The 15494-nt window shown below is 47.2% G+C and overlaps 1 protein-coding gene across 14 annotated transcripts in view; it reads right to left on the bottom strand.

Annotated features, from left to right (window-relative positions):
* Positions 1-1292: 1292 nt before the first annotated feature.
* The window catches only part of ZNF618 (zinc finger protein 618), a 176194-nt gene continuing 161992 nt past the window's right edge, over positions 1293-15494 (bottom strand). For 8 of the 14 annotated variants that reach the window (XM_021672168.2, XM_021672165.2, XM_021672167.2 and 5 more), the window contains 4 exons: positions 14828-14872; positions 13730-13807; positions 4531-4632; positions 1293-3872 (listed from right to left, as the gene is read on the bottom strand). In XM_021672168.2, coding sequence (XP_021527843.1) covers positions 2356-3872; positions 4531-4632; positions 13730-13807; positions 14828-14872 — 1742 coding nt within the window. In that variant the 3' untranslated portion in view covers positions 1293-2355. The remainder of the gene's footprint in view (positions 3873-4530; positions 4633-13729; positions 13808-14827; positions 14873-15494) is intronic. The other 6 variants (XM_021672172.2, XM_021672171.2, XM_064378699.1 and 3 more) reach the window with 1 other exon arrangement.

Here is a 15494-nt window from a genome sequence, read left to right on the forward strand (position 1 = left end):
AGGCCCAACTAAGTCTACTGATGTTTCTTTCCATACTCCCTAGGGAGCGACATGAGGTTCCTGTCTGGATTTCTCTCCCTTCCTGCTCCAGGGTGGACGGAGGCTCTTCTCTGATGGTGGGCCAGGCCCCCCAGGTGGAAATATTGTGGAGGAAACACCTAGAACTTCTCCAGGAGAGGAAATGGCACGGTAGTTCCTGAGACCACGGCTTGCTGGAGCAAAACGTGGAAATGGTCCACTTTGATCCATTTCAGTGTGTCCAAGACTCGAGGGGAGAGCGGGTGAGTTCTCATGAGGCAAAGTGTGCAGGCTTGGCTTCCAAACACCACTGTTCCAGGTCCATGGTCCTAAGCCTTCTTGAGGTTTGCAATCGACTTTCCTCCCTGCTCCCGTCACGGACCCGGGGAGAGAGGGCTGCAGTACAGTGCTTTCTGTAGTCGAGGTATCTCACAGTTGAGTAATGCTTTATTACTGGGAAGGGGTGGAGTGGACCTCGCCAACCCCAGGGTGATAGAAGGTGCCTTTGCGAACAGCCTCCAGCCATGATGGTCATTCCCAGCCTGAAGCCCTAGTGTAACCACCCCATCCCATGCTAAGGGTCATCGGGGGAGTGAGACCACCAGCACTTTATTCACTGAGAGGTGCAGTGGAGGTGATCTGTGACAGAACCACCTCTTGTGAAGGGAATGGGGTGTCACACTTGGCATCTGAACTGTGTGTGTAGAACCTAATTTGCTCACGGCTGGGGGAACAGGAGAGATAAGCCTGAAGACATCTTTCACAGCATCGAGTCGAATGTGGCTGAACGCCATCCCACCCTCGGAACATCAACTGTATGGGCCACAAGGTACCATGCTCACCACCATCCTGGAAGGAGGTCGGAGGTGTTGAGTGGGGACCCCGAGGGCTGTGGGCAGCAGAACTCCCGGAAGCCCCTGGGTCCTGGGAAGGGAGGCAAGGCTGTGGCAGGTCTGGGGGTAGGGAGGGTGGATGTGACTATGGATCGACTTTGGAGTCCCGGTGGACCGCCAGGGTTGGGGAAGTGATGAGTAGTGACACACACTGGGTACCACGCACGGCGGACCAAGAGGGCAGGCAGCTCTGGCGCTTACATTCAGAACTCCTGAACCACTGCTTTTCCTATGGCCACCAAACCCCACAGCCATGGAACCCGCAACTCCTCCCCAACCCCTGGTCTCCAAATAGCACAACCAAGAACCTGGTCCTGGCTGTTCAAATACGTGAAAACCAAACTGTACAGGGAAGGCCAAGAAAGACCGTAGGACACTGAGTACACCACTGAGATGAGCTAGTTTACAGTGTGACTTGAGGAAGGAAAGGGGCAAGCAGAAAAACCAAACTCCAAAACATAAGTTATAGACATTCAGTGCCTCCTAGCAGAGTCGAAATCAAATTTGAAGAAACAAAATCAACCCCAAACAAGGCAAAAACTGCTAAAATGTTAGGGAGAGAAATTATTAGGGAGTGGAGACAGTATCTATACTTCTCTGAAAAATGTCTTTTTCTCCTCTCTTATATTAAAAAGCAAAATGTCAGCTTTATACTCTTAAAGTCTCCTTTCCTGATTTGGGGAGATAGATAGGTGTGTTTCTAAGGCGGCTGCCCCGGGACACCCAAGGGGTATCACGAAGGCAGCAGCTCAATGCCCTGAAGGTGAACGAGAAACAAAGTCCAGTGCAGAAACCGTCCATCTGATGCAGCGGGGAGAGTCCACAGCAGAGCAGCCGAGGGGGTGGGGGGGTGCACAATGGGATCAGGAGGGTGGGAGGGCTGGGGGAGGGTTAAGGAGGGAAAAGGGGCACCGGGATGAAGGACAGAGAGCGTCAAGTCACTTCAGATCTCAGCTGCCTGAACATTTCACAACATCAGCTTTCTACCAATCTGCACACCTGAAAACGGAGTCTTCTAAAGCCCCCATACTGAGAAAAGGAGGTGAAACATTTCCCTCTTTCCCAATTGCTCAGCTTTCCTGACACGCCCAGTTCAATGCACACCCGTCCAAGAACAGGCGTGTGTACATGCACCAGGGTGGTGTGTGTGTGTGTGTGTGCATGTGTGTGTGAAGTTTCTCTGGCCCTGCAGAGGAGCACAGAGACCCCCCACACCTTCACAACCACAGCACATGTATTCAAACACATGCACACACGTGTGGCTGTGTACATACATGCATGCACACACACACACACACACACGCATATGGAAAAAAGCACTTAAGTTTCCAGGGGGCATTTATAATGAGGTCCACAGTGTTTAGAACTTAAATTCCTTTTGTTTGTGACAGTGTTGTGTGTTTTTTTCCTAATGTTATCTTCTTTTTTTCCCCGAAGTCAAGTCTTAAAGCATGTTGGATTTCAGAAACATGAGTTTATTCATATCTTCTGGACTGAGCAGCCGCCTCCGTTTGATTAGAAGCGCTTGTTCACACATATTTACACACCCGCTTCTGGCGCCCACGGCCGGAACCGCCAGGAGCCAGAAGGCGAGCTTGGCGAGTTTTGTGTGCTTTTGGGTAACGCATGACCAGTACTGGAAGAGATCAGGGGTAGCCTGGAAGAGGGGCTCCTGCAGGTAATCGTACACTTCATTTTTGCCCAGCCGATCGTCTTCCTGAGCTGCGGGGTTCTCGCCCGCGGCAGAGCGGGGCTTCTTGGTGGCGGGCTCGAAGTCGGCCTCCTCAGCCCAGGACTCCTTCACCTCGTTGATGAGCTCGCAGACCTTGCCGATGATCTCCTCGTGCTGGTAGGGCGGCACGGGCCGCAGCTTCTGCTGTGGGTCCAGGATCATGGCCACCTTGTGGGCCGGGTGCACCTTGAAGTTCTCCTTGAGCGCCTCCAGGAAGAGGTGGCAGAGCTTACTGACGGTGCCCGCATCATTGGCCTTGGCCGTGAACAGCTTCTCCAGCCTGACGTAGGTGGGCAGCACCAGCTGCAGGGTGGGTTGGCTCTCGTTGCTCAGCTCGATGACCGCCTGCTTCACCGGCGTCAGGATGGCCGCCAGGTTGCTGAGCAGGTGCTTGTTGAGGCTCTGGATGAGGTTCATCTTCTTGGCCCGGCTGTAGAACTCGCAGATCTGCTCGTAGCGCTCATGCACCAGCAACAGTGAGTCCGTCACCGAGTTCCAGCAGGGCGGTGGCGACGTCTCCTCCAGCGACCCGAAGGTCTCCTTGGCCAGGCCTGTGGAGCCCGCCAGGTCCTCGCACACGTTGAGCAGCTCGATGACCTCGTGCATGCTGCGGGCCTGCAGTGTCCGCTTGCTCAGCACGCTCTGCACCACCGAGTTCAAGGCACAGGCTGAGCAGCGAAGGCACATGCCGGCCTTGGAGAAGGCGGACGTGCTCACCCGGCAATCCGTCACATACACTGTCCTGATCTCCGACATCACGAACTCCGACAGCACGTTCTGCACCCAGTGGTGCACGAGGTCGCCACTGTCGCGAATGTCCGCACCCTTCACACCCAGCACGTAGCTCTTGATATGGTTGCCCTCAGCCTGGTAGGCTGTAAGGATGTAGCAGGAGTCAGGGCCGACGCTCTGGGAGTGGCAGGTGACACCGATGCCTAGGCAGGCATTGCTACCCAGGGCACAGGTCACTTTCACCTTCACCTGGTTGTACATCCGTGGCAGGTGCTTCAGCGCCAGCGTGTTGAAGTTGCCCAGGATTTCAGTGACTGAGAAGGCCCCGTAGCGGGCACCACTGTCTACTAAGGTCTGGGCCAACTTCAGGAACTCCTTCCCACTGACCACGCTGAGTGCGCCCAGGTCGGCACACATGACCCTCAACAGCCGCTCTGCGATGTTCTGCCGCTCCTTCTCGGGGATCATGCTGTTGGGTGTTAAACCACTGGTGGTGGCTGGCAGAGGATACAAAGAGAGACGGGATTAACTGTGGCATTCAAGGCTGCCTGGGGTGGCAGTAGCCTAACACTCTAAGCATCTAGTATTGGGAATGAGAAATCAATTTCCTCTTGCACACACATTGGTGGTGCTGGCTGCCTTTAATATGTGATGGTCTCATGGGGATAAAGTTCTATGATTGATTAGTAATGCCTGCCATGGGCATGGGAATAGAATGTAGTGGGTATGTATGCAGCATAATTGCAGTATATGTCATTTACCTGGACCTTTGAAGTTAACTAGTCTAATTTCTTCCTCAATATAGGAATTTCCTCTAATATAGGAATCTTCAGGAAAAAAAAATATGTGGAATCATGATGTCAGGAAAGAGCAGCCAGCAGAAATTGTGGAGAGGCGGGTTCTAGTTCTCATTCTGGCACAAACTGGTGCTTTCTGACCACAAAAAAAATCACCTCCTCTCCCTGGGCCTCCTTCTGCCCATCCCCTGAGTTAAGAACTTCTGCAAACAAGGTCTTAGGTGGAAAAGTGCTTTGGAAATTATCATGCATCATCTTGTGACATCATAGGAAGCACACCTAGTGGGAATGGCGGGCAGAGAGGAACAAATGGAACATAAGGGACCCCTCAGGTCCAGCCCTGCTTGGGGAGACCTACTGTTATTGGCGCTGTTCCTCTGGGCCTGAGGTTTCCACTTCTCTTCTACAACAGCAGGTGGTGATCGGGACTGGTTGGAGGCGATGTTGTTTTCATTGTCAGCTATGGGCACAAAGGGGACAGTGTGTTACCTGGAAGGGTAAGAGGCCTGTTGATAAACAAGACGAGAACTAGAGTGTGGTGAGTCACAGCAGAATGTGGCCATTGGGACTCAGGCCTGGGTTAAAATCCTGGCTCCTCCTTAGACAACTATCTATGCTTGCAAAGTCTCATTGTTATCATTTGAAAAAATGAAGGTAATCATATGGACATTACACAATTGCTGGTGGGACTAACAAGAAATAATGCAAGGAGCACTGAGCACAGTACATGGTACTGAGTAAACTCTGGAAATGAGAAGCATTGAGCTGGACATAGTGTGTGGTAAAGAGCAAACTCTGGAAATGGGAAGCACTGTATCCCAAGCCTGGCTGGGAACCCCACATTCCCTGCATACGACCATGAGATCTAGCTGATACGGAGGGAAGGGAGTACCGGTCACACTCCCTAAGCGGCCAAAAACTCCTCACACTCTCTCACTGCCTCAAAGTTTGCATTTTTAAACTATATTTACTAGAAATCATATTAAATGAACAGAACAAAACCAAAGCCATGTGTGATACAAAGCAGCAAAGTATCAAACCCCTCACTGTATGACATGGAAACTCAAGTTGGGATATAAGAAAACATTTGCCCAAGATCTTAGAGAAAGCAGCAGCAGGGCTGGGACACAACCCCAGGTTCCCAGTTCCTGGATGTGTCCTCCACATGCTCCTCTCGTTTTTGCTAACTTGCATACACACAGTTGTATCCAGTGATAAGTAATTGGTATATGCCTATTCTCCTGGATGCATGATTACTCCCTGACATGTCTGTGGGATCATTTCTGAATAGGAAATGGTCTGAGTCACATTCTCATCACTACACATGCCACACGGACTTCTATCATATATGATATACCACAGCCCGCTTCACCACACTCCCACATCCTAGGTTTCCGGCTCTGCTGTTTTCAGTATTACTGTTCGGCTATGAACCTGGCTGCCTCATTGTGATCCTATGATGTAATAATCCAGCAACACAGATGAAGGATTCCATACCATGGCCAAGTGGGATTTACTCCGGGAATATAGTTGATTAAACATACAAAAATAAATGTAATACACCATGCTAATAGAGTAAAGGACAAAAATCACATGATCATCTCAATAGATGCAGAAAAGCACTTGACAAAATCTAACACCTTTTTCATGATAAAAACGCTCAATGAACTAGGAATGGAACGAAGTTTTCCAGCCTAATAAAGAGCATCTACCAAAACCCTACAGCTAACAACACGCTTACTGGTGAAACAATGAAAGCTTTCTCCCTAAGATCAGGAACAAGGTAAGAAAGTTCACTCTCACTCTCGTTTCTTCTATTCAACGTACAGTCATGTTAGACATACGTTCTGAGAAACGTATTGTTAAAAGATTTTGTCATTGTGCAAACATCATAAAGTGTACTTATACAAACCTAGATGGTATATCCTATTATACACCCAGGCTATATGGCATAGCCTACTGCTTCTAGGCTACAAACCTGTACAGTGTGTTACTGTACTCAATACTTCAGGTAACTGTAACACAATGGTAAATATTTATGTATCTGAACATTAAAAAAGTTATAGTAAAAATAGGATACCATAGTTTTATGGGACCGCTGTCACATATGCAGTCCATCATGTGAATCATGTGGTGGACGACTGTATTAGAAGTTCTAGCTAGAACAATTAGGTGCAAAAAGACAGACATCCAGATTGGAATGGAAGAAGTAAATGATCTCTAACTGCAGATGACATGATTGTGTATATAGAAAATCTTATGGAATCCACATACACATAAAACAATTACAATAAACGAATTCAGCAAGGGTGCAAGGATGCAAGATCAATATATAAAACAAAATGGTATTTTTCTATACTAGTGATAAATATTCCAAAAGTTGAGTTAAGAAAATAATTCCATTTATAATAGCTTTGAAAATAATTACTTAGGATTAAAATTTTTAAAGTATAAGAATTGAACACAGAAAACTAAAAACACTGTTGAAAGAACTCAAATAAGACCTAAGCTATGGTGAACGGGACTGGTCTGAGTCCTGAAAAGATATTCCATGCTCATGAACTGGAAGACTTACTGTTAAAATATTAAGTATTTCAGTCCATGAACATGGAATGTCCCAACTCATCTAGATTAAACACAATCTTTATCGAAATCCATGTTGTTGTTATTTTGTTTTTTGCAAAAACTGACAAGCTGATCCTGAAATTCATATGGAAATGCAAGAGATACAGAATAGTCAAAACAATTTAGAAAAAGGACAACGTTGGAGGAATATACTTTCTGATTTCCAAACTACTACAAAGTTATAGTAATCAAGACAGTGTAATACTGGCACAGGACGGACATACAGATCAATGGAATACAACTGGAAATAGAGAAATAAACACCCACATTTATAGTCAACTGAGTTTTGACAACGTTATCAGAACAATTCAATGGGGAAAATAGTCTTTTCAACAAATGGTGCTGGGACAACCAGATACCCACATGTAAAAGAATGAAGTTGGACTCCCACCTCACACACACATAAAAATAAACTCAATATGGAACAGACCTACATGTAAGAGCTAAACTATAAAATTCTTAGAATTTTATAAGGAACCATAGGAAACATATGAATTGATTATGTCTTTATGAATTTGGTTAGGCAGTGGTTTCTTGACACCACTGCCTGGATATGACACCAAAAGCACAGAGAAAATAGATAAATGGACTTCAAAATTAAAAACTTTTATACTTTGAAAGACATCAAGAAAGTAAAAGGCAACCCACAGAATGGGAAAGAGATTTGCAAATTATCTATCTATAGGGATCTTGTATCTAGAATATATAAAGAACTCTCACAACTCAATAAAGGATACAAAAAAAAAACAATTAAAAATGGGCAAAGGCTGTTCACTGATAATATGACCATATACCTAGAAAATCCTAAAGACTCCTCCATAAAGCTCCTAGAACTGATAAATGAATTCAGTAAAGTTGCAGGATACAAAATCAATGTACACAAATCAGTAGCACTGCTATATACCAACAGTGACTAAGATGAAAATCAAATCAAGAACTCAACCCCTTTTACAAAAGCTGTGGAAAAAACAAAAACAAAAACCTTAAGAGTACACTTAACCAAGGAGGTGAAAGACCTCTACAGGGAAAACTACAAAACACTGCTGAAAGAAATCACATATGACACAAACAAAAGGAAACACAGCCCATGCTCATGGATGGGTAGAATCAATATTGTGAAAATGACCATACTGCCAAAAGCACTCTACAAATTTTCAATGCAATTCCCAAAAAAACAACATCATTATTCTTCAAAGAACTAGAAAAAACAATCCTAAAATATATATGGAACCAAAAAAGAGCTTGTATAGCCAAAGCAAGGCTTAGCAAAAAAGAACAAATCTGGAAGCATCACATTACTGGACTTCAAAACTATACTACAAGGCTACAGTAACCAAAACAGCATGGTACTGGCATAAAAATAGGCACACAGACCAATAGAACAGAATAGAGAATCCAGAAAGAAAGCCAAATACAGCCAACTGATCTTCAACAAAGCTAACAAAAACATAAACTGGGGAAAGAACACCCTATTCAACAAATGGTGCTGGGGTAATTGGCAGGCCACATGTAGAAGAATGAAACTGGATCTTCGTCTCTCACCTTATACAACAAATCAACTCAAGATGGATCAAAGACTTAAATCTAAGACCTGAAACCAAAAAATTCTAGAAGATAACATGATAAAAATGCTTCTAGACATTGGCTTAGGCAAAGACTTCACAACCAAGAACACAAAAGCAAATGCGACAAAAACAAAGTTAAATAGACAGGACTTATATACAAAACCTTCTGCCCAGCAAGAGAAATAACCAGCAGAGTAAATAGATAACCCAGAGTGGGATAAAATCTTCGCAAACTATGAATCTGACAAAAGACTAATATCCAGAATCTACAAGGAACTCAAATCAGCAAGAAAAAAGCAAACAATCCGATCAAAAAGTGGGCTAAGGACATGAATAGACAATTCTCAAAAGAAGATATACAAATGGCCAACGAACATATGAAAAAATGCTCAGCATCATTAATTATGAGGGAAATGCAAATCAAAGCCACAGTGCGATACCACCTTACTCCTGCAAGAATGGCTGTAATTTAAAAAATCAAAAAGTAATAGACGTTGGCAAGGATGTGGTGGAAAGGGAACACTTTTACGTTGCTGGTGGGAATGTGTACTGCCACAACTACTATGAAAACAGGGCAGAGATTCCTTAAAGACCTCAAAGTAGATCTACCATTTGATCCAGCAATCCCATCACTGGGTATATCTCCTTTGGAGAAATGTCTATTCAGATCCTTTGCCAATGTGGTCAATGAGCACATGAACAGATGCTCAACATTATCAGCTGTCAGAAAAATATGCCAAAACCACAGTGAAATGCCATTTCACATGCACTAGGATGGCCATAATCAAGAAGGAAGATGATAAAAACTGAAGACAGGGATATGGAGAATTAGAACCCTCATACACTGCTGGTAGAAATGTAAAAATGGTGCAACCACTTTAGGAAACTATCTGGCAATTCTTCACAGGATGAAACAGAATTACCTTATAGCCCAGCATCTCCACTTCCAGGTATACACCCAAAGGAGTTAAAAACATGTGTCTACACATGCACATGACTTGTACATGAACGTTCATAGCAGTGTTATTTATAATAGTCCCCAACTGGAGATTAAATGACCATCAGTTGGTGAATGGATAAACAAATTGAGATATGTATAGACCATGAAATACAGCTCAGTCAAATAAAGGAATTACTGATAACACAGAACATGGACAAACTTCAAAAGTATGTTAAGTGAGAGAAGTTAGACACAAGAGGCTGAATACCATAGAACTCTATATATAATAAAATCCAATACAGGCAAAACTATAGTGACAGAAAGCAGATGGTAGCTGCCAGTGGTTCGGGTAGGAGAAAGGGAGTGACTGCAAAGAGGCATGAAGGAACTTTCTGGGTTGATGGTAATATTATTTTTATATTTTAGAGACAGGGTCTTGCTCTGTCACCCAGGCTGGAGTCTAGTGGCACCATCATAGCTCACTGCAGCCTCAACCTCTCGGGCTCAAGCCATCCTCCTACCTGAGCCTCCTAAACTGCTGGGACTACAGGTGTGTGCTACCATGCATGGTTAATTTTTAAATTTTCTGTAGAGACAGAGTGTTGCTATGGTGACCAGGACTGGTCTCAAACTCCTGGCCTCAAGCAATCCTCCTGCCTCAGCTTTCCAAAGTGTTGGGATTACAGGTGTGAACCACTGCGCCCTAAATTTTTTCAATTTTAATTTTTTTAAAAAAAATTTTTTTATTTTTTAAAATTTTAATTTTTTCAATTTTTTCAATTTTAATTTTTTTCTTTTTTTTTTTTAAGGGGGGTGGGGGTTGTTGCTTTGAGGGAAGTTACGCTTATTTTTTTTTTTTTGTCTTTTTGTTTTTTTCCTTTTTGTGGAGAACGGGGTCTCGCTATATTGCCCAGGCAGGTCTCGAACTCCTGGGCTCAAGCTATCCTCCTGCCTCTGCCTCCCTAAGAGCTGGGATTACAGACGTGAGCCACAGCGCCCGGCAATTTTTTTTCTTTTTTTTAGAGACAGGGTCTTGCTGTGTTGTCCAGGCTGATCTCAAATTCCTGGACTCAAGCAATCTTCCCTCCTTAGCTTCCCAAGGAGCTGGGATTATAGGCGTTAGCCACCGTGCCCAGTCAATGTTATATATTTTGATTGTCATGGTAGTTAAACAAGAGCATACATTCGTCCAAACCAATCAAACTGTACTCTTCAAATTGGTAAATTTTATTTGCCTGGTAATTTTTTTAAAATTACTATTTTTTTTTTTTTTTGAGATGGAATCTCGCTCTGTCACACAGGCTGGGCAAAAAATGGCTAGGCATGGTGGTGCACATCTGTAATCCCAGCTACTAGGGAGGCCAAGGCACAAGAATTGCTTGAGCCCAGAGGCAGACGTCGCAGGTATACAGCTGAGATCACACCACCACGCTACAGCCTGGGTGACAGAGCAAGACTCTGTCTCAAAAAAAGAAAGAAAGAAACCAAGTGTGGTCACCTCCAAAATCCTACACCCCTGAGCTGCCAGCTTGCTTGCTGTCTGTAAGGTCTCCCAACCCCTCTTAGCTGTGGTCCTCCTGGCTGTAACTGAATGAGGAGGCTGAAAGAGATGACCTCTGAGAGGGCTTCCATCTCTGCTAATCTTCTATCAGGTCCACCCAAGGCTGCACAGGGTGGATGCTGACAGCATGGGCTCTGGAGTTCACTGCGAGAGCTGGAATCCTATCCATAGCCTGCCACTGTGACTGCATAGCCTTGGACAAGTTACTTAACCAATCTGTGCCTCAGCTTCATCAGCTATGAAGCGGAGCTGTTATGGGCACTTAATTCCGGGGGTTGTTCTGAGAATTAAATGAATGAATATATGTAAAAGTCTTAGAACAAGGTCTGACACCAAGTAAAAGCTCAAATGCTACTGGATGCTTGTTTATGAGCTGTGCAACTTTGGGCCAGTGATTATGTTCTCTGAGCCTCAGTTTCATCATCTGCATAATGGGGATGAAAATGTCAATTACCTAATCAGGAAGATCTGATGAAATAACTATGTAAAGCTCTCAGTACCACAACTGACGCACAGAAAGCACTCACAAAACTTTAGCTATCTGTGGTATTATTACTGCCAAAGCACGCTTCTCCAACGTCACCAAGGCACGCCAGATTTTCCTACAGCACAGAAAGGAAGTTTATTAGTGAGAATTACCCTGTGCCATTCAGCAGCCCCATAATGAGATTGGTGTTATTTGAGGCTGATCCTCCTTATCGGCGGCGCTGTGAACTGCGCAGCTCATGATGCTTAATTTCTCTCTATGGAGCCAAGCCTTTAATCCCCGATTCAGTGTGGCTGGGATTCAGCCTGGCTTTGCGCTGGATTGCTGGCCAGGCATTCTCTGGCAGCGCTGAACCAGAACAAAGCAGCCCAGGGCTCCACTCTGAAAACAAGTCAAGATGCTTGGGAGAGGTGGGGCCACCTCAAGAGGTGGGCCCTGATTTGCATTTTAAAGGCCTCCAGGGATAGGAGAGCACTGGCATCCAGGCTCTTCCTTAATCACAGCTCAGCTTCCAGAAGCTGGCAGGGTGCGGGCAGAGTGCTGGGGATTCAGAGGAGGCATGCGGGGGGCCTTGCCGTGGGAGTCTCGGGACCAAGAAAGATGTTCAGGCAGTGGTTCCCAAGAGGCCCACCAACTGCTGTCACTAGCCTGGGAGTCCTGCTTCCCCATGGGGTCAAGTCTAAATGCCTTGAGGTGGCATTCGAGGCCTTCCCTGGTGAGGCACAGCTGACGATAGAGGAAAGCAGGAGGTCGGAAGCGTGGTATGGGAAAGGCCCTCACTTTAGAGACGGAGGCAGAGCTTCCTGCGGCAGGTCACACAGCACCAAGACATACCAGTTAGAGCAGGTCTCAGAGGCCAGTGCCTGGGCTGCCACTCCAGAGCTCTGTCCTGATTTTAAGTTCATTAGAAATAAATAATAGGCTCCCCGAAAAAGATTATCTGATTTAGTGCCTCGTATACAGCAGATACCCAATTACTATATGTTGGATGAATGAATGAATGATAGAGATTGCACTAATAGATCAGTACTTAGCCCAAAAGAGATTCTAGTCCTGTAATACTCTATGCTAGTCAGGTCAGACCTGGGAGATGATATGAAAGATTTGTACAATAACAGTGACAGGTGAAATGATAGCAGCTACCAATTACTGTCCCCCATTATATGTCAGGCACTTCTCACCCATTATTTCTAATGACTCTAGAGAATTCCTCTGGGGAAAGGGGTGGAGGGACAACTAGCTGCCTCCCCAGACTCACGTTTCCCTTTGCAACGTGTCCAGCTGTCCTGGGACAATGGCCCTGGGTATGCTTCCGCCCACGGATTCAGGCTGGTCATGTGACTAATTCTCCACACTGGAATTTGAGCATCTACAGGTGTCACTTGTGGTCTAAAATGGTAAAGAAGTATGCCTGCCCCAGAGCCCCTCTCCCTATCCACAGAGAGAGAGGACTCTCTCTGTGGTGATTCCAGAGGATGGAGCTATAAGGAAAAAAAAAGAGCCTTGATCCCTGAGTCACCATGTGGAAGCCACCCAGCTAGGTCATGTGCATTAGGCTGTAATGTGAGCGAGAAGTCAATGATTTGTATGTTTAACAACTGAGAATTTGGAATTACTTATTCCAGCAAATAGTGTCTCCCTGAGACCCGTGTTATGCTGTGGTGAAATGTGATAAACAGGCTGCCTAGAGAGATGACTGAGCCTGTAGCTCCAGAGCGGTGATTCTCAAAGGACGGTCCCTGAACCAGCAGCATCAGCACTGTCTTAAAACTTACCCAAAATGCAAATCCTAGTCCCCTCCTCTGCACACCTACAGAATCAGAAATTCACAATGGAGCCTAGAAATCTGCGTCTAGCAAGCCCTCCTGGTGATTCTGACGTGTGCTCAAGTGTGGGCGCAACTGCATTATGGGACATAGGGTGTTAGTGAATGAGACTCTGCTCGGAGGCGGGCCTTAGCCCAGCTTGCCTTGGGCTGCATGTCTGGCCATCCCCACCTTTTGCTTCTACTCACCTTGATCTCAAACCATGTTCCATTTCCACCTGGACATTTTGCTTCCAGGCTAGCTCCTACTTGGCCTTTAGGCCCAAATAAGAGGCCACCACCTCCAGGAAGTCTTTTCAACTCTGTCCCACCTCTCTGTGTTCCCACAGAGCCTGTGCTGCCCCCCAACTGCCCCCGCCTGCAGAGCACAGACCAACCCGTGTTAATAACTGACTGACTAGGGCCCCCTTCCATGTCCTATGACCATTTTCCAGGAAACAGTGGCCTTCCCTGGGGGCCTCGGGTCAGGCTCTGGCCATCTCTTCCATTTGCAGGAACTGAGGAAGGGGAGTGGGAGAGGAGCCGTATCCCTGGTGGGCTGCTGGGCCCCTTACCTGCATGGGATTGCATGTGCTCCAAGAGGTTGTTGTAGAACTGGAACTGGATCCCACAGGCGCCGCAGGTGTAGGGTTCTGGAGGGAGAAATGAGGCAGGTGCGTGAGGGGCGGAGCCAACGCAGACACCTGCTGGGCTGCAGGCAGCTTTGCAAGTGGGAACCCAACACACACTGGGTCTCTGCGCTCAGGGCTCCGGGCCCAGCCTGCCTGCCTCCCCTGACTCTGAACTCATGAGGGAGAGGCTGGGGAAGGAACGATGGAGAGGGAAGCCATGCAGAGAGAGACCATCGGCTCAACTGAGCAGCTATTTATTGAGTGCTTACTGCGTGCCAGCCACTGTTCTGCGCACTTGAGATGGAGGGAGAGGGACATCATCAACATTAACAGACCAGCGGCCCTCTCAGGGCAGAGACCCAGCTTCGTGGCGTCACAGCCCAGCTCTCTCTGTGGAACCACATGAGGTCACTTTTCGCCAAGTGAACAAATGAATGAGTGTATGAATGAACAAAAACCAAGATAACAGACGTAAGGGAAGCAAGAAGGGAAGGGGTAAGAAGTGGAGAAAGCCACAGAGAAGCAGGAGGAAGTGGGGATCCGATGGGGAAAGGGAGGGAGAGGGAGGGAGGAGTGAGAGAGGGCACGCGTGGGAACGGACGCAAGGGGCACAGGACTGGGATCACTCAGCTCTCCGCTCCCAGCACTCACGGAGAAGAGGGAAAAGGGGAGAAAGAAGAGGAAAAAGAAAGCAGGGTGGGAAGAACAGCATGGAAAAGAAGAAAAAGGAGGGCTGCGATGGGGCTCGGAAGAGGTGTCCTGAGGCTGCCTGACGACCGCGAATGGGAAGGCCTGAGCTCCTGCCAGGGCTGGGAAGCACAAAGCAGCTGCTGGTCAGGGCTCTGCCCCACCCCATCCAAACTGCTCCACCTGCCCAGGGCTGGACCTGGGCCTGCCTCCACCAGCTGCCAGGTCTGCCTTCGGGGGGTGGCCCAAGGCCCATCTCACACAGCCTGGAGGCTCCGGGAGCATGTGGCCGGCTGAGTTCCTTCCCTGCCCTGTCTTGCCCTCTCCAGCCCCCCGGCCGGGACCATCACTTACTCTGTAGGAGAGGGAAAGGGTTGGAAATCAGGGGACTTGCAGTTTCTGCAAAAGAGAAACAGTTTAGCCATCTCTTCCAGTTCTGCTGTTCTGTGCTGATCGTTGTAATTTTTATTCTTAATAACCAGTGAGACAGATGGGCTTTCACAGGAGCAGGGAGCATCTGAAAGGCAGGCTCACAATCTGGGGTGGGGCTGGGGGGAGGCTTGACACAGAGGCCATGGCTTTCAGAGGATCAAGGTTCACTGTGGGTGCTGGGGCCACCAGGCAGGGCAAGACAAGTCACTGCCATCCCTCCGGGACACCCTTCACTCTGAAAGAGTGAGGCCACATGAGTACTGGCGAGAAGACATCCTCACACGGCAGCTCACTTTGGGACAGGAAGCTGGAAGCTACTTCTAGGTTCTGGCACCAGAGTGGGGATGTTTGGTACCAAACACCAGAGCAGCCACCGCAAGCGGCTGTGCTTTGGAGGGCTTCTGCCGGCTGGCATCTCTCCTCCACTTCCTGGCACTGCCTGCAGTTGGCAAGCCTCAAACGCAGCAGGCACCACAGTGGGGCCAGATGGACTAGATGGGGAATCCTGGCTCCACCACTTATAATCTGGGGGACCCGGGGCAGCAATCCACCTCTCCTGAGCCTCAGTTTCCCACTCCAAAAAGTGGGG

The sequence above is a fragment of the Aotus nancymaae genome, unplaced genomic scaffold, assembly GCF_030222135.1.
Source record: "Aotus nancymaae isolate 86718 unplaced genomic scaffold, 86718_ANA_hifiasm-v0.15.2.pri h1tg000003l, whole genome shotgun sequence".
NCBI lineage: Eukaryota > Metazoa > Chordata > Mammalia > Primates > Aotidae > Aotus > Aotus nancymaae.